The sequence below is a fragment of the Pezoporus wallicus genome, unplaced genomic scaffold (assembly GCF_028554395.1).
Source record: "Pezoporus wallicus isolate ANWC-B61680 ecotype Strahan unplaced genomic scaffold, APGP_CSIRO_Pwel_v1 contig_4131, whole genome shotgun sequence".
NCBI lineage: Eukaryota > Metazoa > Chordata > Aves > Psittaciformes > Psittacidae > Pezoporus > Pezoporus wallicus.
The window spans coordinates 8,986,068-9,009,595 of NW_026641950.1; the positions used below are offsets into that span (position 1 = coordinate 8,986,068).

Here is a 23,528-nt window from a genome sequence, read left to right on the forward strand (position 1 = left end):
AAGTCCAGAGAAGGGCACGAGGATGATCAGGGGACTGGAGCACCTCCCGTATGAAGACAGGCTGAGGAAGTTGGGGCTGTTCAACCTGGAGAAGAGAAGGCTGCGTGGAGACCTCATAGCAGCCTTCCAGCATCTGAAAGGGGGCCTATAGGGATGCTGGGGAGGGACTCTTCATTAGGGACTGTCATGACAGGACAAGGGGTAACGGGTTAAAACTTAAACAGGGGAAGTTTAGATTGGATATAAGGAGGAAATTCTTTCCTGTGAGGGTGGTGAGGCACTGGAATAGGTTGCCCAGGGAGGTTGTGAATGCTCCATCCCTGGCAGTGTCCAAGACCAGGTTGGACGAGGCCCTGGGTGACATGATTTAGCATAAGGTGTCCCTGCCCACAGCAGGAGGGGTTGAACTAGATGATCTTAAGGTCCTTTACAACCCTAATTATTCTATGATTCTATTCTAATTACAAGCTGTAATTAATACGTGCCATCAAATCAGGTGTTCTACTCTACTGTCCTTGCGTATGGACTATCTCATGGACATACCAAACAAACAGAAATATCAATCTATTCTTTATTTACCAAATTTCATGTGCAAATAAAATATCTTTCATTTCTACTATTTTGAGTTCATTGCTGAAGATCTACTTGTTTCTCTTTTCCTTTGCTCAGGGGGTTGGGAACAGTAAGGACAGCAGCAGCTCAAAGCAGAATGGAGAAATACCATCACTTCTATCATCTTATTCAGGATCAAGCAAGCAGAGTTCCCCAAAAAACAGACCATGCAAGAGGCAGTGGGGAACTCCCCACACTTTGAAGACTTTGGAAATGCTGACTCACTGTTCCTCAGTAAGAAACACTTGATCACTTCACCTGCATTTGAAAGCCCCCCTCCTCTGCCTATGCAGAGATATATAGTGAAGTATGTCTAGTGAAAAGAAAAACATATTAGCTTTACTTTCAAGACTTCTTGCAAATAAGGTACAGATGGGTGTGAGATTTCTAAGGTCAGAAGCAATTGCCTGACTTTGGAAGCAGACAGCTGAGATAAGATGCTGCATATCCTACATCCCTTAAAAGGTTATTGAAATGTAAACCTTAACATCCTGGGAATAAAGAGACTTTGCTCTTTTTCATTTGTTTTTGTTTTCTTTTTCATGATTGGATTTCAGTGAAATTATACCAAGGTAGTTCACAGACGTATCCAACTGTTGTAACTTTGGAATTAAATAGGCACTGTGAATGACAGCTTGAAGGGGCAGTGCTGATCCCTGAAGCTGAGAGCCTAGGGGAACTATTACAAGATCAGAATCAAGCACACATCTTTATGTCCTCTAGTTGATTCCAAGCCTGGAAATAGAAAGCATGGTCCTTCAGAGGAGATGAACAAGCAAGGAGTGTTGCACTCAGACAAGAGATTCTCCCAAGTCTATGTTTGGCTCCAGACAAAAACATTTAGCAGTTTTCCTGTTCAGAGTGGGAGAGATGCCAAAAAAAGAGTTTATTTTGGGATCTGACTAAGCAGAGTAATACCACAGAGTTTCATCTCCTTATCCCCTGGAAGCAATGGAGTAACACTAGCAGAAACCTGCAGAGGCCAAACATGATCTCTTCCTCCTCAGCCACTCCCGAAACCAGCCCTCTATTAAACCACTATAGGGATGCAACCACATTGCATGGCAGAAGGGCCTTCACAAAGAACCCGAACAACCAAATGGCTGCTATCCTCCAAAGGAGCAAGGCTTGCTCCTTTTCTCGCATTCCTTTTCCTCTCTATGCATGCCTTAGCTGTGATATCCCATCTTTTCCTCTGCACTATTAAGATGATTGACAAGCCCTTCCTTGGGTCACCTTACTGAAGTTACAGGTTCTACAGACTCTTTGCTGCAAGTGTTTCCCACTGTTTCTCATTTTTCTGCTTTTTCTATACAGCTCTGTAAGCCAGAGGAGCACTACAACTTCAGCTGGGCCAGGATTTCATGGAAATCTGATTCTTTATGTTTTGCAAAAGCATAAAAAAAAATAAAAAACTGTATTTTTATGCAAAGTTCAGGCAACAGAAGTTGTTCAGTTTCCTGTCTTCATTAGTTTTGTTGTCAAACAACAAATACCACCCACACATGTACTTTTCAATACAATGAGACAAATGTCAATGCAATCATCATTTTTGAAAGTTTGGCAAGGTGCCAGAGCAGTGAAAGTGATCCCATCACAGACTGTTCAGTAACAGCAATAACATTAAATTCCTACATGCTCTGTTCAGCAACATACTACAGTGAAAAACAGCAGTACAAGTTCATGAAATTGAAGCTGGTCACCATAGGAGCTCTTTTTACTCACTCTGTATTTCCTGTTCAATTTCAGCAAATAAACAAAAACAGTAATAAGAGTTTCTCTCTTAGCCTACCACCCTTCTGTAGTCTTTGGGCTGGCCTCAAGCAGCAGGAATGGTCAAGCTGCTCGTCATTTTTAGAAATAAGCAATTCAGTAAGTTGCTTGGAAGTATTATAAAGCCAACTATAAACCACTCTCATTCTGAGGGAAAAATAAACAATATAAAAAAGCATCATTGCTCAATCTACAGCAGTGTTTACAGAGCAGACACCAACAAGGACCAGTGCATGCCCAAGCAGCAAAGGTCCCACTTTTGAGATGGCCAAGTGGCACAGCTTGAAGCACAGATTTATCCCACAGTCTGCTAAGATCTCTTTGGTGCTCTCATACCACTGAAATTGCTAATCTAGCATTGGGAAAACACAAAGTAGGACCCAAGAGTCCCAGAGCACTGTTAGGCTTCTCTGTAACCTTGGGTCAAAAGCGAGGCTGAAAGAGCACAGGATCAGAAAAGGCACAGATGATCTGTTCATCCTCACTTGTCATAAGACACATTACAAATGTTAGTTACCAGACCATGAAAAGCACTTTATCAATACTTAGTTTTCAGATGCAAAACAACGTCACTTCTATCTTCAAGAAGGAGGACCCAGGGATCTACAGGCTGGTCAGCCTCACCTTGACTCCCAGGAACATGACTGAGCTGCTAATCCAACACCATTTCCAGGCACATGAAGGACAAGAAAGGCATCATGAGTAGTCAGCATGGCTTCACCAAGGGGAACTCATGCTTGGCCAGCCTGATGAACTTCTAGGACAAAATGAATGGTCTGGTAGATGAAGCGAGAGCAGTGGACATTTTCTATCTAGACTTCAGGAAGGCTTTTGATGCCATCTCCCAAAACATTTTTATATATCAGGTGTTGATGTATGGACTGAACAAGCAGGCAGTGAAATAGGTTGGAACCTGGCTGAATGGACAGGCCAAGAGGGTTCTGATCAGCAGCACAAAGTAGTAAATGGTAAATGGTGGTATACCTCAAGCGTCAAAACTGCATTCAGTCCTGTTCAAAATCTTTGTTACTGATCTGGATGATGAGGAAGAGTGCATCCTCAGCAAGTATGCACATGACACAAAACTGGGAGGAGTGACTGATACACCAGACAGTCACACTGCCATCAAGAGAAGCCTTAACAGGTAAAAGAGCCAACATGAACCTCATAAAGTTCAACAAGTAGAAATGTAAAGTCCTGTACCTGCGGAGGAACAATCCTAGGCACCAGTATATGCTAGGGACCACCCAGGTGGAAAGCAGTTTTGCAGAAAAGGCCCTGAGGTCCTAGCAGACACCAAGTTGAACTTGAGCCAGCAATTTGCACTTGTAGCAAGACGGTGAATGGCTGCACCACAAAAAGCTTCTGACAGGAAGTGGAGGGAGGTGATTCTGCTCAGCACTAGTGAGGCCACATCTGGACTGCTGCATCCAGTACTGAGATCCCAACACAGGAGAGACAGGAACATACTGGAGAGAAGACAGTAAAGAGCCACCAGGATGATGAAAGGGCTGAAACACCAGTCCTATGAGGAGAGGCTCAGTGAGCTGGGACTGTTTAGCCAAGAGAAAAGGCAGCGCAGGGGGATCTTACAAATGTCTACAAATACCTGAAGGGAGGGTACAAAGAAGACAGGACTGGGTTCTTCTCAATGGTGCCCAGTGACAGGACCAGAGGCAACAGACACACAATAAAACACAGGAGGTTCCCTCCGAACATCAGGAAACACTTTCTCACTGTGAGGGTGACCAAGCACTGTCTCAGGTTGTGGAGTCTCCAACCTTGGAAATATTCCAAAACCAAGTGGACATGTTCCTGTGCAACTGGCTCTTGGTGGTCCTGCTTAGGCAGGAGGGCTAGACTAGGTAACCCCCAGAGGTATCTTCTCACCTCAACCATTCTGTGATAAATACTGAGCAGCACATCTCCACCCACCAGTACGGACTGCATATCTGAAGGCAGCCAACTGATCATTCTCAACTGAACTCATCCTAGACTGAAAACAAGTCTAGCAAATAAGGATCAAAACTGTTCATGGCTACACTGCACCTCTTTATTCTCACATAGTTACAGTTTTGTAATACAATTCCTTTTAAGGGAAAAGTGGTTATGCTTGCTCTAACAAACAACAACAACAAATTACATCAAAGATCCTCTGCAAATTACTCCCATTCATTATTACAGGAGAGTTAAGAAAAAAAACCATCTTGCAAGCCCAAGACCCTCAGCTCTACCCCCAGTAATCCACACTACATATCAACTTTTTTAAATTTTAATAAGAAAAAAGAAATCCCAAGTCTAGTTGTGCAGTTTCCATAAGAACTCCACCAGCCAGGTTTTCACTCAAGGTCTATAAGAAACAAAATGAAGTCTGAAACTTAAAAATTAATTCAGTTTATCTACTTACAAAACCATGGCTAAACTGCTGGTATTCATCTACTTCTCTTGTCTCCCCCTTTAGTTGTTCCCCAGAGTCCACCAGTATCCATTTATTATCTCTTGTGCTACTCTTCAACTTTGCAGAAGAGGGTAGAGCAAGATCATGCTTGCTCTGAGTTTGTATGCAGCCTAGACTAACAGCCTAGACTAACAGGATCCAAGATGAGAACATGAGTGCTGGTGTTCTAATAACTAGCAGTATTTATAGAAATATGCCATTATTAGTCTGAGAGGAAACATTTCAGTTTACTCTTAGGTTAGCATGCAAGATCCTAATGTGCCTTAGAGATCTCTCTACCACTAAACAAATCTGGTACTTGAAGTTTGCATTTTGCAAGTTGCCTGTTAAAATGTATTTGCACACACACACACAAGCTAAATTAAATAGCACTTTGATAATCAAGTATGTTTTGCCCAAGACAAGTCTGTAGTCCATTCAAACAGTAAAGCTGAAGCTGAAAGTCTGATTGAAAGGACAACAATGAATTCACACCTGGCTTTAGAATGCAGAGAAAAAGAGCAAAGGAGCAGGGTGAATTCAATCCAGCCAAAGAACTCATGTAAGTAATAGGCAACTCATTTCTACCAGACAAACCCTGACGATTCTTCTACATCCTATATATTACACAGATGTCTCTATCTTAAAAAAAAATAAAAAAATAAAGAAATAAAAAAAATCCAACCCAAAACAAATCAAGCCACAAAAATGTCCAAAAAGCATATTTTTTCCTGGATTAACCTAGACCCCTACCAGTACCTACCACCCCCTTATGAAACCTCTGGCACAGACTTGCATGCACTCTGTACTTCGTACTTGTTGCAAATTCCTCTTAGCAAGGTGGGAAAAACAGAACCCAATGTTCATGAAATTGATATCTTGCTTATGCAGCCTGGGCTTTCATATTCCTCCTGCCATCACAGCACAGCTCTCTAGGCCTTTAGTTTCCAGACTCTTCATCTGCTAATTTCCCATGATTCTGGGAGCTGCATATCTGCAGGAACAAATCCATTTGCAGGAAATTCATCCTTCTGAACTACCAAGAGGTGCTCTCACACAAGACAATATCTAGAATGGGTAATTTCATGGGTGCATATGCTAAGGTAAGAGCAGAGACCATGGCAACGTAATGCCTGAGGAACATGAGCAGTCCCCATAGTCAGCTAGGTTAGAAACATCTGGCATCCATACTCTGAAACTGCGTACAGCAACTGCACTGGACATAAAGTGGCAGCTCACCTGGGCTAAACAGAAGAAAGCATGAATTCCTTTACTATTTACAACGGTAAAGAAAACACCGCAACATGGTGGCAAGTTATCACAAGCCCGTGCCACTACTGGCCCAAATCCTCAATCACAGCGCCCCAGTGGTTTACGGGCAAATTAGTGTAATTCTGCTACTTGCACCGGGGTTTGTGTATAAGTACCAGATAAACTCAGCATCGCAGACCACTGATGGACCCTACTTCAAAACCTTCTCTCCATATCACCAAACCCAGCAGTTTCCATGGAATGAATTAACCCCAGCACGGTATTAATGTGGCTGCTTGTGGTATCTAAATCAAGCTCCATACAAAAGATGAAATAAACAGGACTGCAAATTAATCCACGTTTCAAGACTAAGTACTGGTAATTAGGCTATTTACTCTTTTTCATATAATTTCAAATGGCTGGAAATTTAGCTGTAGCTAAAGCAGCAATATGGGTTGCACAGATAGAGTTTCATGTGCACAATAAGTCTGTATAATCAGCACGTTAGTGTTGTTTCCCTATGCAGATGAATTAACTAGTATCTGACGCAGTAAGAAATCCCAGCACATCTCAACAAGGCTTTACAGGCTCTGAAAGACTCTCTGGCTATCTTCTGCCATTGCTCACCAGCTACACACAGCATGCTCATGCTTCTTCCAGCATCGTGTTAGAATAGCAGGGGGAAGGAGAGCAAGAGAAGTTTTCTTCAGTGTCCTCCACCTGGACATCTATGTGTTTACAGCAATATAAAGAAGCAATTTTTGCATCTTTCCCATGACCAGCAGTCTCTCTTACCCACTTTTATGTTGCATCTGTTCTCTCCTTCCAAGACTGTAGATATTGGAGAAGTAAGATTTGTCTTTATAAAGTACTTCTTCCTCTCTATCCCCACGCTTAAAAGTGAGGGTCAAAACCAGACTACCAGTGGTGCAACCAACACCGTGGACTTCTTTCTGGTGGAGGCAACACAGCTGTGACCTGATGGTGCTGGTACTTTCTTCATCTTAACTATTCTCAGGTACTTTAAAAACATATTAATTCCCTTGCAGGCCCTAAGAGGCATTCATCCACATATGGGCACTTCATGGAAGTGATTTTGTGAGGAGCCCATGAAACCTCTAGCTTTAAAATTCTATTCCACACAAGGGCACAGACATTTAGTGCATGTGTGCATCACCTGTAAAAATACCACACCCCAAATCATTGTGTGCTGGTTTTTAATTGCATTATCTGGATAGCATATAGTGCAAAACCAGCACACAGACCATATTGCTTTCACGTGTGATTAAATTCTGAAGCTCTTCAGGATGTCTCTTGTTCTGAAGGTTACTGAATGCTGCAATCATTTAGGCCCTCTCTCAGCAGTGGACACACTGTCATTTCCCTTTGCACCCACACCCCAACTTGGAAGGCCAGGCACAAGAGTCAAGTGCTGCTAACTATGCCAGCTCTCCATTTGAAAGGAATCCTGTTTGTCAAACCACAGCCAGATCATGCTAGTCCTATTACTCTCCTGTAGCTCTGCAGGTGGACCTCTGCATTCATTTTATGCCAACTTCAATCAAGATTAATCTGCTGCTTTAAAATTACTTGGAAGAACCCTCAAACTTTATGTATTCCTACACCAACAACCCCTAGAGAAACATACAGAAACCAAAGACAATTTCTTTAAAATATTAAATTTTAAGTTTTCTTATTTTATAGTACTGAAAAGTATACACAGTGAAAACAAAACCCAAGCAGGTCATGATGATTAGAAATATTCACCTAAAGAGGGTAAATACCTGCACCTGTTAACCAAAGATGACTTTTTATTAGGTACACTAGAAGTATCTTAATATACATTACTCATCTATGAGGCAGATTCACTGTCCAGGGAAGTAAATACATGCAAGCATGATGTTCTTATATGCACATATAGTCTTAAGTGCAAAGCAGAAATACCAGCAACCTGTAATATAAGTATTAACAGAGATCAAGGCTGGCCTAGTAATACTGCTATGGTCCCGCTGGGGTCTTCCCTGTAATCTCATAAAAAGGAACAAAAAAACCAAAACCGAACAAAACTGAAACCAAACAACCAACAGAAAAATCCGTAAAGTAAAGCAGCAGTGAAAGTACAAGTTATCCCCATATTGCTTCAGAAAAAGTTTGTTATAGCAGTGGCAGGAGATATATATATATATATATAAAACTCTTCAAAGGCATGTTGAGGGCTGACAAGGAGAACAGTATACTCCGATAATCCATGTTAAATGCAGATTATACCAATGTAATCCAGTTGCTATTTCAGATTATTGTGCTCCATTTGATAATTTCATACTTTTTTCCTATTAGGTACACATGGGAAGTATCTCTGAGCCTCCTTTACCACCTAGAGTTTCCACGCAATGGGAAGACTGATGGAACGAGAAGCTCAGTGGTGCCCTTCATCCTTAGGCTACCAATAAAGTGTCAAAAGGTTTTGTAGCAACAAAATTGTCCCAGCCTGTCAGGCCTCAGCATGGACGGTTTGACACTGACAGACCATAACCACATCTCATGGCCTTTGATAGACTCACTGAAGAGCTACATGCACAGGTTACGGCAACCCAACTAGGGCAGATTTATCCTGCCACTGCCAGGACAAACTTGTTCTGAAACAATATGGGGATAACTTCTACTTCTGCTGCTGCTTTAATTTAGGGATTTTTCTGTTGGTTGTTTGGTTCCAGTTTTGTTTGGGGCTTTTTTTTATGAGATAGCAGTACTACTAGGCCAACCCTGATCTCTTCATAGAACCAAAGAAACATAGAATACCAGGTTGAAAGGGACCACAAGGATCATCTGGTCCAACCTGTCTAAGCACAGCATGACCTAAACTAGATGTCCCAGTTCCCTATGCAGCCGAATCTTAGAAGTGTCCAGTGTTGGGGAATCCACCACGTCCCTGGGGAGATTATTCCAGTGGCTGGTTGTTCTCACTGTTAAAAAATTTTCCACCTGTCCCCAGCTAGACTCTCCCCAGGAGTAACTTGTGCCCATTACCCATCTTTTCTATGTGACTTCTTCTAAAAAAGGAGTCTCTTGCCTTCTTTGTAGCCACCCTTTAAAAAATGGAACATGTTAATAAGGTCTCCCCAAGCCTTTTTTTCTCAAGGCTGAACAAACCTAGTTCTTGTTAAGTAAGGATCAGTATCTATCTTTAAAAAGAAAAAAAAAAAAGAAAATTAAATCCACATGGACACCCTTTAAACTTCTATGCACATTTATTTTCCATAACCCAGTGAACAACTATCACATAAATCCTCCACAGACCTACCTACACACAAATTTAACCCTACTATCCAGGTTATCCCAAAAGAAAAATAATTACAGAAAACCCATCATGATAAAATAAGGCCTAGTCTGCAGGATCTCAGCCGGCGACTGTGCTCAGCAGGTTCCTCCAAAACGCACCGAACTCAAGAGGACAGCCTGATAACACTCGGGCCCCTGCACAGTGCTGCTGCATTCAGAAACTTCCCACTCGTCGCCCATCCATGTCTCCTCACCACGGCCACCCTCCCCGTACACCACACACCCGGTGGGCACGACTCGAGTCTAGAAAACCTCCCCCATGACAAAAGGCCAGGTTGCACATCCCCCCCCCCCCAGCAGCCCCGCACTTTGCCCAGTTAAAGTCTTTACGTCCGGTACTCAAACTACTCCAGACACCACTGACTCCCTACGCACGCCGCCTCTGAGCCCAGCTGCCCGCACCGCCCTCCCCCCCCCCCCACGCCCCGCCGGGCTCCGGAGCTGACGGGCCGACCCGCCGCGGCTTCCCGCGGGCCGCACCGGACACCCGCTTCCCCGGGGACTTGTTGGGCGCAGGCCTGTCCTCACCGGCCCCCCTCCACAGCACCCGGCCGCGCCGGGGACCGCCTCGCCGACAGCCTGCTCACACCCCCTCACAGCCCCGCGGAGAGCCGCAAGCCACCCAGCCGCGGTGGGACAGAGACTGCCCCCATCCCGGCTCAGGGAACCCGCCTGCCCCGCCCCGCCAGCCCGGCACCCCTGTCCGGACCCCTCCACCGGCACTAAGATGAGCCGGGCCGGGCGGCTGCCGCTACAGTCGCACTCCCGCCTCACCCCCCAACGGGGACGCACCTTGAGGCTCCCGCGGAGGGGACCCTTGCCGTGTCCGGTCACCGCTGGGGGGGGACTCCCCAGGCCGCCCTCTTCTTCTTCCTCCTCCTCCTCTACCTCCACCACCACATCCTCGTCTTCGTCCTCCTCCTCCAGCGCCGCAGCGGAGCCCTCCCGCCGGGGCGGCCTCCAGGCGCTCTCGGGCTTGGGGAGCCGGCCCGCGTCCGTCTGCGCGGCGACCGGCCCGGCGCTCAGCCGCCGGCTGCCCATGCTGGAGCGCTTGGCCAAGCGCCGCGCCTGCATGGTGCCTCCTCCTCCGCCCGGTCCGGCCCGGCCCGGCCCGGCCTGGCCCTGCCCGCCTCGCCTCCCGCCCCGCTCAGCCCCGGCTGCGGGTAGCGGCCCCGCCGCGGGCACGCAGCGGCAACGCCGGGCCCCAGGGGCGGCGGCGGCGCTCACCGGGGGGCGGCGGTGGGTGTGTGCGGCGGGCGCGGCGAGGCCATGGGGGCCCGCGGGCGCGGCGAGGCGGGCCCGGTGGCGGTGCGGCCGCCCCGCCGCTCGCCCACCTGCTCCAGCCGCCTTCCTCTTCCTCCGCCGGCCTGCCCTCCCGGCTCGGTCCGGCTGTCGGGCGCGGTACGGGGTCTGCTGCCGCTCGCCCTTCCTATCCGCCGCCGGTCCCCGGCACCAAAACCCGGACTGGATTCCCGCCGGCCGCGGCTCCGCCAGGCGCTGTGCGGAGCGCCGGGGCCGCACTGCTTCCGCCCGCAAGCGCGGGCCGGTTTTCCTGCGGAGTGCCAACGGCTGCGCCGACCGCCGGCTTCGGCCCTGGTGGGAGCAGGGTGCAGGTCCGTACTCGCCGGCGCGTCCCTTCCTGCACCCCGCCGCGTTTAGTCAGCGCGAACGGCAGGAGGGCTGGGAAGCGGGACGGGCAGGTGTCCCGGGCCTGGGTGGCATGAAATGGTTTCACCTCTCCCCAGAAAACATGAATGGGAGAAATAGAACTTTTGGGGGGAAAAGCTGAGAAGGAGCTGGGGGGTTAGGGAGGTTCAATACGAAAAAGTCCTCCTGTTGAGGAGAACACTACCCGCAATAGCTAGGGAAATAATTTCCTGTTGAAGTTGTAGTACTTATGCACTTTAAGCTTTAAAATACCTTTCTGAAAAGTGTTTTTAAATTAATAGTTTCCAGAGTTTTAAGTTACTGCAGTCACTATTTAAATTTATTATCGGCTTCTATACCATTTATTAAAGCCTCCTGAGACCGAGTTAACTGAGACTTCAGTTTGTCACATGCTTTTTCTAAACTGTTCCTCTACATATAAGCTTTAAGTCTGTATTTACATGTTATTTTTGAGCCATATATATTCTTTTCTATTTACCAGTGAAGGACAATAATTCCCTTTTCAGTGCTCAGTGCCTTTCTCCACACACATTCTATTTGAGAGAGGTGCCAGTAGGCCAAATGTACACATAACAGCATGGGGCCATGCTTCACCTCTAAAGCTGGGTTAACTTGTTCCTGTCAAAAAGTAATGGTATTTATTCATTTCAGAATATAGCATGCAGCATGTTCTATGTGAGAAATGATGGATAATACAGTACCCATTCTTAAAGATATAATGTTACTTTACATGTCAACCCAACCCCACAAACCAGTTGTTTTCATTTGTTCTTCCAAGATTTCCAATTTGACAGTGAAGTTATGCTTAAGTTTTGCCTTAAACATGAATTCTGCCATGAATTTAAATGGTATTCTCAGTTCCCTCAGACTTGTACCTCAAAGGTACAGAAACTGAATCATTCAGATACGTCCTAGTATTAAAATTATTTGAAATACTTCATGTCATTTGAATATCACTTCAACCCAATGGTGATCATCTGTAGAGGCCTGTGTTCACAGTTATCTGTGATATGTGATTATAATCCTGTTACTGAAGGTCCCACTCCTATCAGCCACATACTGGGATGTGCATGAAGAGACTCCTTGACTTTCTCAAAGCTCTGCATGTTTTAATTGTAGCAAAACCAGAACCAGCCTTAGAAATTCTATGCACCTAATCACTGGATTGGATTATATTTTCTAGCATGAGCACCACAAATGACACAATGGAGACCAAAGGATCTCTTGTGGAAAGTAGTGATGATAAAGAGTAGCTGGGCTTGCACAGACATGTCTGTTGACTTCCAGCACTGCTCACATTTCAACCTCTGTTTGAACTCTGTATTCAGCCATTCCATCACATTGGTTCCAGGAACCCTGTGTAAAATACAGCTGACTTGACACCTCTTGCCCTGAGGTTTTGCTGGGTGAACATAAAAAGAGACTGTTAACCAATAATCAGGCTTTCAGTTGTCAGTTCAGCAACAATCGTTTCAAAAACTCCTAGCTGGGCTCTGTTTTGGGAGCATGGTGGCAGGAGGCAGAGAGGCTCAGGCAGGTTCTTAGGGACATGCAAAACATCCCAGTCCTGCCTGCTGGCCAGCAGGAGGCTGCCCCCTCCTCAGGGATGCTGTCTAGTCCTTCCGTAAGGCTCCAGCAGATCATGGCCCCTCAGCTCTCAAAGCAGAGCAGAAGAGTAGGTGAGCCCTGGAAAAGTTGGACAGCGTGGATGAGGAATAGCGCATCTGAATTCTGGTGGAGGGAGAGGTGGCAAAAGAGTTTTGGGGGCAGTAGGGATAAGGAAAGGCAGTCCAGAGTTCACTAACAGGCAGGGCAATCCTGGGAAGGGGTTCAGAGAGGAATACTGACTTTTGATCAGTAATCTGAGCTGTTAATGCTTTTTATTTCTGCTGGGTTATCAAATGCAATGAGATGCCCGTGTTGACAACTCTACAACAGACTGGTTAAAGATTTCTAGCACTTCTAAGGCGAGCCAGATTGGAGCTGTAGTAAGAATAGCTTCTCTCACAATATTTGATACACACAGAAGATAGAAATGACTTTGCTCCATTTCTTCCAGTCTGTCTGACTTGCAGTATGAATGGAGCTGAAGCTGAACCCATTTCCCTCTCAGTGCTTCCCAGACAAGTGATGGAGGAAGTTTTCTAAGGATGGTCAGGGAGTTCTAGATACAGTTCTCCTCAGTGTCTTTACATTCACAAATAGCGAAGAGACAAATACAAGCCATAATCCACTCTTACCTGTCAACATTTTTTCCCTGAGACTCAGTCTTAGCACTCTTGGGGTGAACTGCTGAACAATTCTGGCCCACAGCCACATCCTGACATCAAGTAAACTTGTGTGATACACGGGGTAATATGGTATCACTTCACTCAACAGAGATAGCTCCTGATTGTGCTACAGCATAATATGTCTAATGAAAGTACACACTCTGGCTGTAATAATAGCTGTTTACATGTCAATGATTTCCAAGCTTATTAAAAGTTAATGTGCACATTCACACTTCCTTGTGTACACAGCTTTCCAACACAGCACAAGTGTTTCAGATGCTTCTTCACCTCTAACCTTAGCAATCAGTTCATATTTCCAAACAAGAAATGTCTCTCTCTAAGACATACAAGACAATTCTACTGATAATTATATGTAAGTATATATCCCCCTACAGAAGTTTTTCTAGAACATTCTGTAAAGGTGAATTACAGTGACAGCTTTGCAGTTCATCTTGAATAATTATTGTCTAACTTCTTTCAGGAAACCTACTGGGAAGTTCCATGCCACTAGCCACTGAAAAAATGTAACCTTCCCTGGCATTGACTTCTCCTGATTAAAATCTGGTAGAGTTTTCTTATGATACATACTTTCTCCAAACATTTTATACAGTCCATCTCTCAGTTAAGCATTCCTCTCATTTTAATATAATTATTCACTGATCCGTTTGACATTTTGTTCTATTCAGCTACTGCTCCTTTGTACTGTGATCATGACTGCAGGCACAGCTTGCCTGACACCACACTGGGGAGAGTTCCTTTTGCTGTGGAAAGCAGAGATTCTTCCATAATGTTCAGGCAGGCATTACTCCATAACCATCCTGCTTGCTGGTCCCACAACTGCTTCCAGCAGGGATGACCTGATCTATCAACAGTGCAGCTGCCAGCAACAAGCACTAGCCATGGCTACCAAGCGCTGGTAGGGGTGTGCTGTAGTTTGCCTCGCACAAGCCTGCAGATACATAGCTGTGTGCAGTTTTCTGGACCAGCCAGAATCCTGCCTTGGGTAGCCCTGCTTTTTCTTTCCACTTCTTTTTGTTTCTGATGTGCCTGCAAAAAATACATTTCCTGATTTATTTTGTTTCATCTCTGAATATTTTTTCCCCTTGTCCATGAATGCCAGCTTTTTATCACTAGAGGCAAGATGCCCTCTGCTCCTACCTCCTCCCAGACTGATGCTATGCTGCAGTTCCATGGCTTTAAAAAAAGTCTAGCAACAAAAGGAAGCAAAGAAACCCTCAATTTTCTGCACTTCAATCACCACCTTTTTTTTAAACACGACCTGCTTGAGTAGCCCTTCACTTTTCATTTTTCAGAGTGCAACAAATGTATTTGTTTGAGCTTTAGTATTCAATCCGGCATGTGCACTAACCGTGTGTGTGTTCCACTTCTCTCATAATCCCAGGCATTTGAGTCCCTGCCAACTTCTTTATTTGGGGACCTGCCTTCTCCACACCCCCTTTGTAAACTTCGCATTTGTTTTGCTTTATAGTGATCGCTGAAGTTCTCACTCCAGCTGGGAGGACAGCCAGGCACCTTCAAGAACAAGGGAATGATTGACAGTATTAAACAGAAAATTGTCTACCAGATGCTGTTCAAAAGGAGAGGTGGCAAACTCCTGACCCCCTTCTCAGTGAGCAACATCATCCATTCTGTGACATGCCTCTGCCCTGCTCATCAACTGATCGGGGAGCACAAGGTCACTTCTGCGTCTGGCTGTTGTGCAGTGACATGCTACCCTGCAGATAAGGCTATGTCTTCTGCTTGAAGGAAGCTCTGGTGCCAGCCATGCAATGGAATGAAGCATAAAAATTAATCAGCCATTATGTATTTTAGTGTGAGGTGTCCCTGCCCATGGCAGGGGGGTTAGAACTAGATGATCTTAAGGTCCTTTCCAACTCTAACTGTTCTATGATTCTATGACTCTGACAAGTTACTGCTCCAAAGCATTGGCTAGTTCTGAATAATCTTACTGGTATGGAAAGGAGTTCTGGGTAGTCCATCCTTGGACTGTGAGAAAACAAACACCAATTGGAACTGCACAGCTTTTTTAAAGGCTCTCCCCAGATTTTTGCTGTTGTCAATTACTAATTTCATGCATTTTACATGCTTATGCCTCTTAAAAAACCTTGTTTCCTAGAAAAAAAAAAAGGCCAGTTCATTGGAGTTTCATGCTAGTACTGATACAGTAATTCCAGATCCTTTTTATTCAAATTAACTAGTCTGAGGAAGACGAAGGGATGAATTTGAAAAAAGGAAGACTAACATTTTACCCGTGAAGAACAAAAAGAGAAAGAAAACACTTTTTCTTAACAAAAGCAGTGCAGGACAGAAAAAAAACCCAAACTACAAACCCAACCAGTTAACACTGAGGGCTGAAACACATAGGCCTCTGTAATGCAAATGCTTGAGCACATAATAGAAATAACTATATATACAGGTTTGGGTTTGCTTTTTTTGTTTGTTTGTTTGTTTACACAAAACCCCTATTTGGGGGAGTTTCAAAGCTGTTTGTGCTCATTCATGTGTAGTAAAAGGAGTGTGAACAACAACACTAAAATGACCCCTAAAATGATACCCTACATTATTAAAGGAAGGTTATAGAAATGGAAGATGGTAACTGAAATCCTATTTTAAGCAAGTGTATTCATTGTCTTAACTTAGGTGGACATTCCCATGTAAGTTAGATTGAACATATCTTAAGAAAACTGCAAGACTAGCATGTCAACTTCTCAGTGAAGTGTCACTCTTCTTGATTCCTAGTGTCAAGGCTGAATTTGCAGAGGTAGCAAACACATAAAATAAGTATTCTTTCCAAAATGAACAAATTAGATCAGGCACTCAAAAACATAAACATTACAGGACCACATAAAACAGTACTTGCAGAATCACTTCTTAATGGAAACTCCACTGTAGATCTTGTGGAACCACAAAAAAAGGCTGTACAGCTGTCAGTCAACACCAGCAATAAAAATATTTACTCCAGTAAGTTGAGCAGTAAGTACAATTTTATTTTGATCATCTCACTGTCATATAGTTTAGTCTTATTTGCATAAATTCTTAACTCTGGAGAGTAACACTCTGCTTTGAAAAGGTCACCCACATTTTTTTGGCTTGTTACCACATTGACATTAACCCTGAAGGCTCTTTAAGTAAACAGCACAGTTACCTAACGGAAACACCAGGTAACTTGAGAATCCCCCATACCTCAAAGATTTCATTAATCAGCTGAAAGCCTGTCACTAGCTTGAGATGTAGGAACCATTTTCAGTGGTGTACAAGTTCATACTTTGTAGTGAATACAGAGGACTCATTACAGATAACTTTCGGTTTTGTGGTGTGGGTTTTTTTGTTCCCTTTTGTTTTGTTTTCTTGGTTTTATTTTTTTTGCCTTTTTTCCCCAGGGAAGAAGTGCTCCTTCCCGCCAATTCCTCAGGAGTCTTCAGACAAAACCTGACAGATTTGATAGTCCGGGTTATCCCTAACAAAAAAGGCTGAAAAAGACAACTCCAGACTATTCTGCTTTCCTCCTCCGTCCTCATTCGGGAACGAGCTGCCGCGTTGTTCCTGGGAAAACCCGGTTGACCTTGCGCCTCCCCCACCCTGCTCTCCTCCATAAAAAATGACACGCATCCCTCCCCCCCACCCCGGACCTGGAAAGGCACAAATAAAACGGACTCTCCCCCTCCAGCCACATGCCCTTTACAGTCACACCGAAGAGGAGGCGAGTCAGGCGCCCGCAGAGACACGTCGTGGCTCGACACCGCCGCTGGACGCGTGAGGGCCGGCCGAACTCCCGCAGCCCTCGCTCCATGCTCCCGCCCGCGATCCTGTTCAGCTTTTGCCTCCGATTTCTCCTCCTGCCGGCAGAGTGCGGCCGGTAAACATGTGCGGCCCTGTCAGCGGGGTCCGCCATGCCCGCCGGGCGCGGGCCGCCCGTTGCGCAGCAGCGAGGCAGGGACAAGTGGGAGCGTAGCGGGCGCTCTCTGCGCTGAGGGGAATGGGAGGTGGCGGCGCTCGGCGGAGCCGCGGACCGGGCCGGCGGGGAGGGCGGGACAGCCCGGGGGTCTCGCTCCGTCGGTGGGCCGAGGAGACGTGGAGGCCCCAGCACCTTCGGCGTGCCGTACTCTGCTGCCTTTCTTACGCGATGGCGGAGGTGGGCGAATGGGCTGGCCTCTGTCTCTGGCCCACCCCTCCCCCGCAAACCACAGTCGTTCAGCCCACTGCGCTTGCAATGTGAGGTGCGGACAGTGCGGTTATCGGTGCTGCAGCTAGGTATAAATAAACATTTAACTTCCCCCATTACTGAAATCGGAGGATTCTGTAAGACTTTCAGCTCCCTTAAGCAAACAAAATCTTTGTAATCTTCTTCAGGGAAAAAAAAAATGTTTGGAAACTTGATACGAACAAACAGAAATCAGCAAATACATAAAATGACCCAAACTCGGCTCAGTCACACCTCATGATTGTTGAGATAAATGGAGTAACTGGGAATTTATGACTTGTATTGTATAAGGACAATATGTACTCCAGCGGTTAATACATAATACAAGTGTAAGCCTCCAATATTAAACACATTGTGGGTTTTGGGTAGAATATGTTTAGTATAAAACGCAGTCAAGGTTACAACTAATTGCTGTGGCAATTTCAGTTCTTCAGCTGCAGCAACTCTCCCCAGGAAATGGCAAAAGCTCTTACATTTCACATACTAAATCTCATTTATGTCTCTGGCTGTGGTGGTTGGGGCTTTGGTTTTGTTTTGGGAGGGAAGATCTTGTGAAACTGAAAAACTCAGTTTTGAAGTGGTGATGTTTTAAGCGGTTTCTTGTGATTATTATATCAAGTGTAATGTTTTGGCTTAAATTTCTGAGGCATTTAAATTAATTTTTGGTGTCTAAGTGGTTGGGGTTTTTTTAGACTCACTAGAGTGATCCTGTTTTGCTGGCTTCCTTTGGTAGTGGTGTGTTGTATTTTAATCTATGATCTGTGTAAGCAAAAATAAAACCTTGCCGGTACTGAAAGTGTTACTAAATTACAAACGGTTCATTTCCAGTGTTTGTAGAACAAACTTATTTGTGTATAAACATTCTGTTGTTTTTTTTTTTAATATGAACAAACTGCTATACCAGGCAGTTGTGGGAGGAGCGGAGCAGCAAGGAGGAGGGGAACACAAGGAGAAGCCAACCCAATTCCCCTTAGAGGCTTTCCCTCCTCTTGGTGTTGGAGATACTTGATCAAAAGGTGCTGACACAATGCACGAGTTTGGTGTAGATGGCAAGACAGTGAGTTTCACTTGAGCTACAGTTTAATGAAGCATCTACTGCCTTACCCGAGTTAGTGATTTGGAACATGTTACTTAGATACACAGTTATCAAAGCAGAAAACAAAGGCAGAGTGGAGCATTTCAGGGAAGCACAACATAGAGAAGGAGCAACAGGAATGGCAGAGGATGTCTAGTCACAGAGGAAGGACAGCAAAAGAGGAGAGAGGGAGCAGGGGCATCAAGTACTTGGAATGGGAGCATAGTCCTGGGGCAGTGCATGATAGCAGAGATGTTGATGAAACCAGTGACTTTGTTCCTAATATTTATCTCCTTAGGGTTTTCCCTTGAACACAACTCTCCTTCACAGGCAGTTTACCGGGACAGGGGAGAAGTAGGTAATAAAACTGACATTACGCCCATGTGAAAGAGGCTTGGTATAATTATGCATGGCACAGGTAAGTGTCCCAAAGGTATCTGATGCAGCTCTTGTTAAAAATTTGGACCATTTTCTTTCTGTGTCTCAGTTTCTGAGGTCACATTGCCCCTCAATCTGCTCACAAGTTCAGCTGTCTGCAAAGCCCACATTTGGGAGACTTGGGACCTAGATTACCATTTCCCTACAATAGTGTGGAGTTCTTACAGAACACTGATTTTAGATGAGAATTAACCTCTTCTGCCACAGAGCATTAGGTGAGCAGCCTGTCACATGAATTATTATTTTGAGGATTTTAAGTTTAATAACTAACATGTAGCATAGTTCTTTCAAGAAGGAATTAGTTAACTGTCACCGTCTATCCCTGCTAGTTATCTGTAAGTAGATTAAAGGGAATGATACTGCTTTTGCACATGCATTTTGCAAATGTAGTCCTTGGTTGTACTCTCTGTTTTGCAAATTGCAGACATTGAGATGAAGGGTCTATAATTTTCTAGCTTGCCTTTCTCTTGGAACACTGGAGCTGCACTGGCACACATCCACTTTGCTGTGACTTCATTTGAATACAGCAAATTCTTTATTATGATTAACAAAGGCTTGCTCTCTGGTCTGCTTCGAATCTCAGTCTGCTCATGGAGATTAGTGGGTTTTGAGCAATGCCAACTCACTAAATATCTCCGCTTCACTGATCTCAAAGACATTTGTGACAGTGGGTTTAGTAGTCATTTTCATACGTGTTCTCGCCTTTGAATGGATAATACCTTAGTAGTTCTGCTTTCCATTGCTGTTTGATCCTCCATCTCATTGAAAAGGGTTTAAATTCAAAAATTCTCTTTCCTCATATGTTGCTTCTTTAAGATACATAAACACATCTGTGGTTTTAATCCTCAAGTACAACCCTTCTTCACCTCTTTATTTTTGGTGAATACATTGCAAATGTCTATGTTTTATTTCCTTCTTCACGGTAGAAACAAATCTTGCCTTTTCCAAGGCAACATTAATAGAAGTTGTTCTTCAAATGAGCAAGAAGAGGCCAGTAGTTTTAAAGTAGGGAGGTCCCAATTACATGTCCTGATGTAGCCCTATGTCTCATTTGGCCACAAGAATTAAAGAGTGAGCAACAGTGAAACCTTAGGTGACATCATACCAGCAGCCCATTTTATTTTTTCATGCCACTGTCTCAACTAACTTCTTTGCCAGTTAGCAATCCCTAGTCTTCTCTAGGGACCTCTGACCACTAGAACGTTTGGGGTTTAAAGCTCTTCTTGCCCCCAGTTTTAAGACACATTTCTTTTATGAAGAAGTGCTCTTGTGTAGTCAAAGCTCAGTGGTTCTGAATAGCTTCCGTTTAAAAATGAAACAACTATTAGCAAACTCATCCCTGTGTTATACTGCTCACTGCAAAATGGTCACACAGGTAAGATTTTCGTGTAATGATGGTATGGTGGTCCAAGTATGAAAAGATCTTCCATTTGCGCATTTCTCTTACTGCAGCTGGAGCAAGGCATCACCATTATCATCACCTAAAGCATGAAAATGTGTTCATTTAGATAAATCTCTCATGGAAACAGAGCTTTATGTTGCTCATTTATTTCAATGGATAGAACTAGGCAATAACAGAGAAGTAAGCCCAGGAGTTAAGTTTTTTTAAGGAGTATTTGCAGTATGGGATTTATTTCAGTTCATGTTAGTAAGATATATCATGTAGCTAAACAATATCTCATATTGATGTTTAGCACATTACTTCTGTTCATGTATTGAACACAACCTTGTATAATAAAGTAGGATCCTGGAATGACAAATTTAAAATTATCTTTAAGAAAGGTGATCAGCCTCTCTCCTTCCCAAAAATTTCTGAAGTTAAGGAGTATTATTTTATCTTGATGTATGAGAGAAAATTATAAACCGTTAAAAACAGTAAGCTAAATTTCTGGAATCAAACAGACCCCAAGAGCCTTGTATTGCTACCAGGTCAAACTATAGACTATGCTTAATTGCCCCAGGAGCACAGCAGTCAATCTCCAAACCTGTGTCTGGTTTCAGAAAATGGGTGAGTGCAATGGATTCCTTATTAAACCAAATAAATTTACTAAATCAACTTTCTCAGAAGAATAAAAGAACAAGTGTTCAGAGCTCTTGGTTCACAGACAGCCCAGATCTACCAGCACAAGCATAAAATAAGTAAGTAGAAAGTATTAAGTAATACTGAAAAAAAACAAATAGACCTTGGTAGTTTCTCTGCAGGAAGTTGCTGCCAGTTCAGGATTTGGATGTCTTACTCCCAATCCATGTGCAGCAAAGGATATAATATATTCGTAGTACTTGAGAGGTTTCTTCTAAACAAATCTCTGAAGATCTGTCCTACTCAGTATCTACCTGTATTCTGATACAGGTATATATACTCAGTATCTACCCATATACTGTCCTCTGAGATACAGCTTCCCACTGATGATAATCTAGTGGATCAGCCAGGGCCTTCACTTCTCTACATAACACACCCTCAGACATCAGCAGCACAAACCCAAAGGAGGTGGCATAAAAACCTTGCAGGAAAGCTGTATCAGTGCTGTGCTATGCTTACAGCAATAAGCCACAAACAACATGTTCACTGGCAGCAGCCTGCCTGGGAGAATTACTGTCACTTCTCTCTCGCTCCAAGTGCCAGATCAGCCTGAGCTGTGAAACACTGATCACTTCCACCTTGTGCTCATGATTTTGGGTGGGAAAGATACTGTAGCCTGGGCTGTTAAATCTGGAGCAAGGTTTCACTAAAGGCAGTGTCTGAAATGCCACCCAGCAATGTGAGGAAACCCCTGCCTTCATGCCCAGGGATGTAGTAAATCTTGCTCAGTGGGTTTTATATTGTTATGAAGTGTTAAAAAAATTGGGTTTTGCTTTTGTACTCAAATATTTGCTTGCAGTATAACCCTGGTCTTTGCTGCTCAGGTAGCCACCTCCAGATCCAGTGTTTCCATATACTTTTTCTGGGCTGTGCTTCACTGGGATCACGTCACCTTTACAGATTTACATAGCTTCCACCACAAGTCACACTGTAGCTAAACCATCTTTCAGCTGTCAGCATTTCCATCCAAGGTAAAAAAATACAGACCTCTACACCTTGAGTTCCAATTATGCTCCAGCCACCTTGATTCTGGTGCACTGACCTGGCCTGAAGATACCAGCAATAACAAGAGATACTATTTTTTTGGTGCATTTTTCTCCTCAAAGCATAATTGAGCCACAAATTTTGCATGTAGGCATGTCCCAACAGGGCCTGAGCCTGCTGAAATTTTCCAGTTGATTGAACTTGAGTTCCATTCAGAGTTAGAGTCAGGGAAGCAGCTTCCAATGCATGCATAGAGCATTTGCTTGATAATGAACAATTTAAAAACCTGTCCATGAAACGTGGTAGCACTAGATGAAGCCAGAAGGATTGTAACAGAATCTGCCCAAAATTCCCACTGCTGAAAAAGAGCAAGATGTTTGAATAAAAAGCAAGGTTTCAAAGTTTGCCTGTCAGCAATTACAAGGAGCGAGAGATAATGATGAAGAAAGTAATAGCATTATTTTGGAGCCAGAGCTAGAAAAAAAAACCCAGTGCATGGTTCATCACAGGGCTCATAATATATAGTGATTGATGATTCTGTAATAGGAGACCACATAGAGAGAAGTAAATTAAATGTAAATTAAATGATGGAACACTTCACAAATGGACTGGAATTGTAATGCAATGATCTAGAATTTACAGAGAAAGACTTTATGGACCCTTTTTAAGAAGCTGCAGCATTTCTAACAGGAATAATTAGGGTTCTGACAATGAAGGATTGAGTTTGATAATAAAAAATAGCCTGTAATCTGTGTGTCACATGCAGCTTTCCACTGACACACAACCTCATGGTCTAGTGCACCAGCATTCACAGCAAATTAGTCTCTGTTTTACAGTATTCTTTAACCACATCAAGTGGTACCTGGAGAAATAAAGTTCTTTTACTATGTCACTGCTATTTAGGTAGCTTTTACAACTGAAAAATTGGAGACTGATTCAGTAATAGACTTAAAATCAATGTCTTACTGTGGTTAGAATTTTCTTTTTTTAGACCTAGTAGTAAAGAAAAAAAAGGACAAGGAATCCTTTTCCCTTTCAAAATCCTCAGGCTGGCCAGCCAATTGACAAGCCAATGGACTTCCTCGAGCAATTCACTGCAATTCCTTGCTGGAAAGCTTCCTTCTCTCTAGAAGAAAACATCCCTCTTAGCTTTCTACAGAAGTGGAAAAGTTGAAAATAAATTATAGCATACATTTGAGGTGATGAGTAGAGTTCTGGTTAGGAAACTAGACTAACATGATCAAACAGGCACCAAGGAGTCCATGCTGATTTGAACTAAATGAAACATCTCTTCTTTTGGTCAAAGTCAGCTATATCCATCACATGGGCAGTTCAGCCATGCAGTATATGTAATGCCTCTGACAGCTCTAGGAATATGG

The 23,528-nt window shown here is 44.0% G+C and overlaps 1 protein-coding gene across 1 annotated transcript in view; it reads right to left on the reverse strand.

Annotated features, from left to right (window-relative positions):
• ZNF704 (zinc finger protein 704) overlaps positions 1 to 10,536 on the reverse strand; it is an 87,670-nt gene extending 77,134 nt beyond the window's left edge. The window contains exon 1 of the mRNA XM_057426136.1: positions 10,205 to 10,536. Within this exon, the coding sequence (XP_057282119.1) occupies positions 10,205 to 10,486 (282 nt within the window). The 5' untranslated portion in view covers positions 10,487 to 10,536. The remainder of the gene's footprint in view (positions 1 to 10,204) is intronic.
• Positions 10,537 to 23,528: the final 12,992 nt, after the last annotated feature.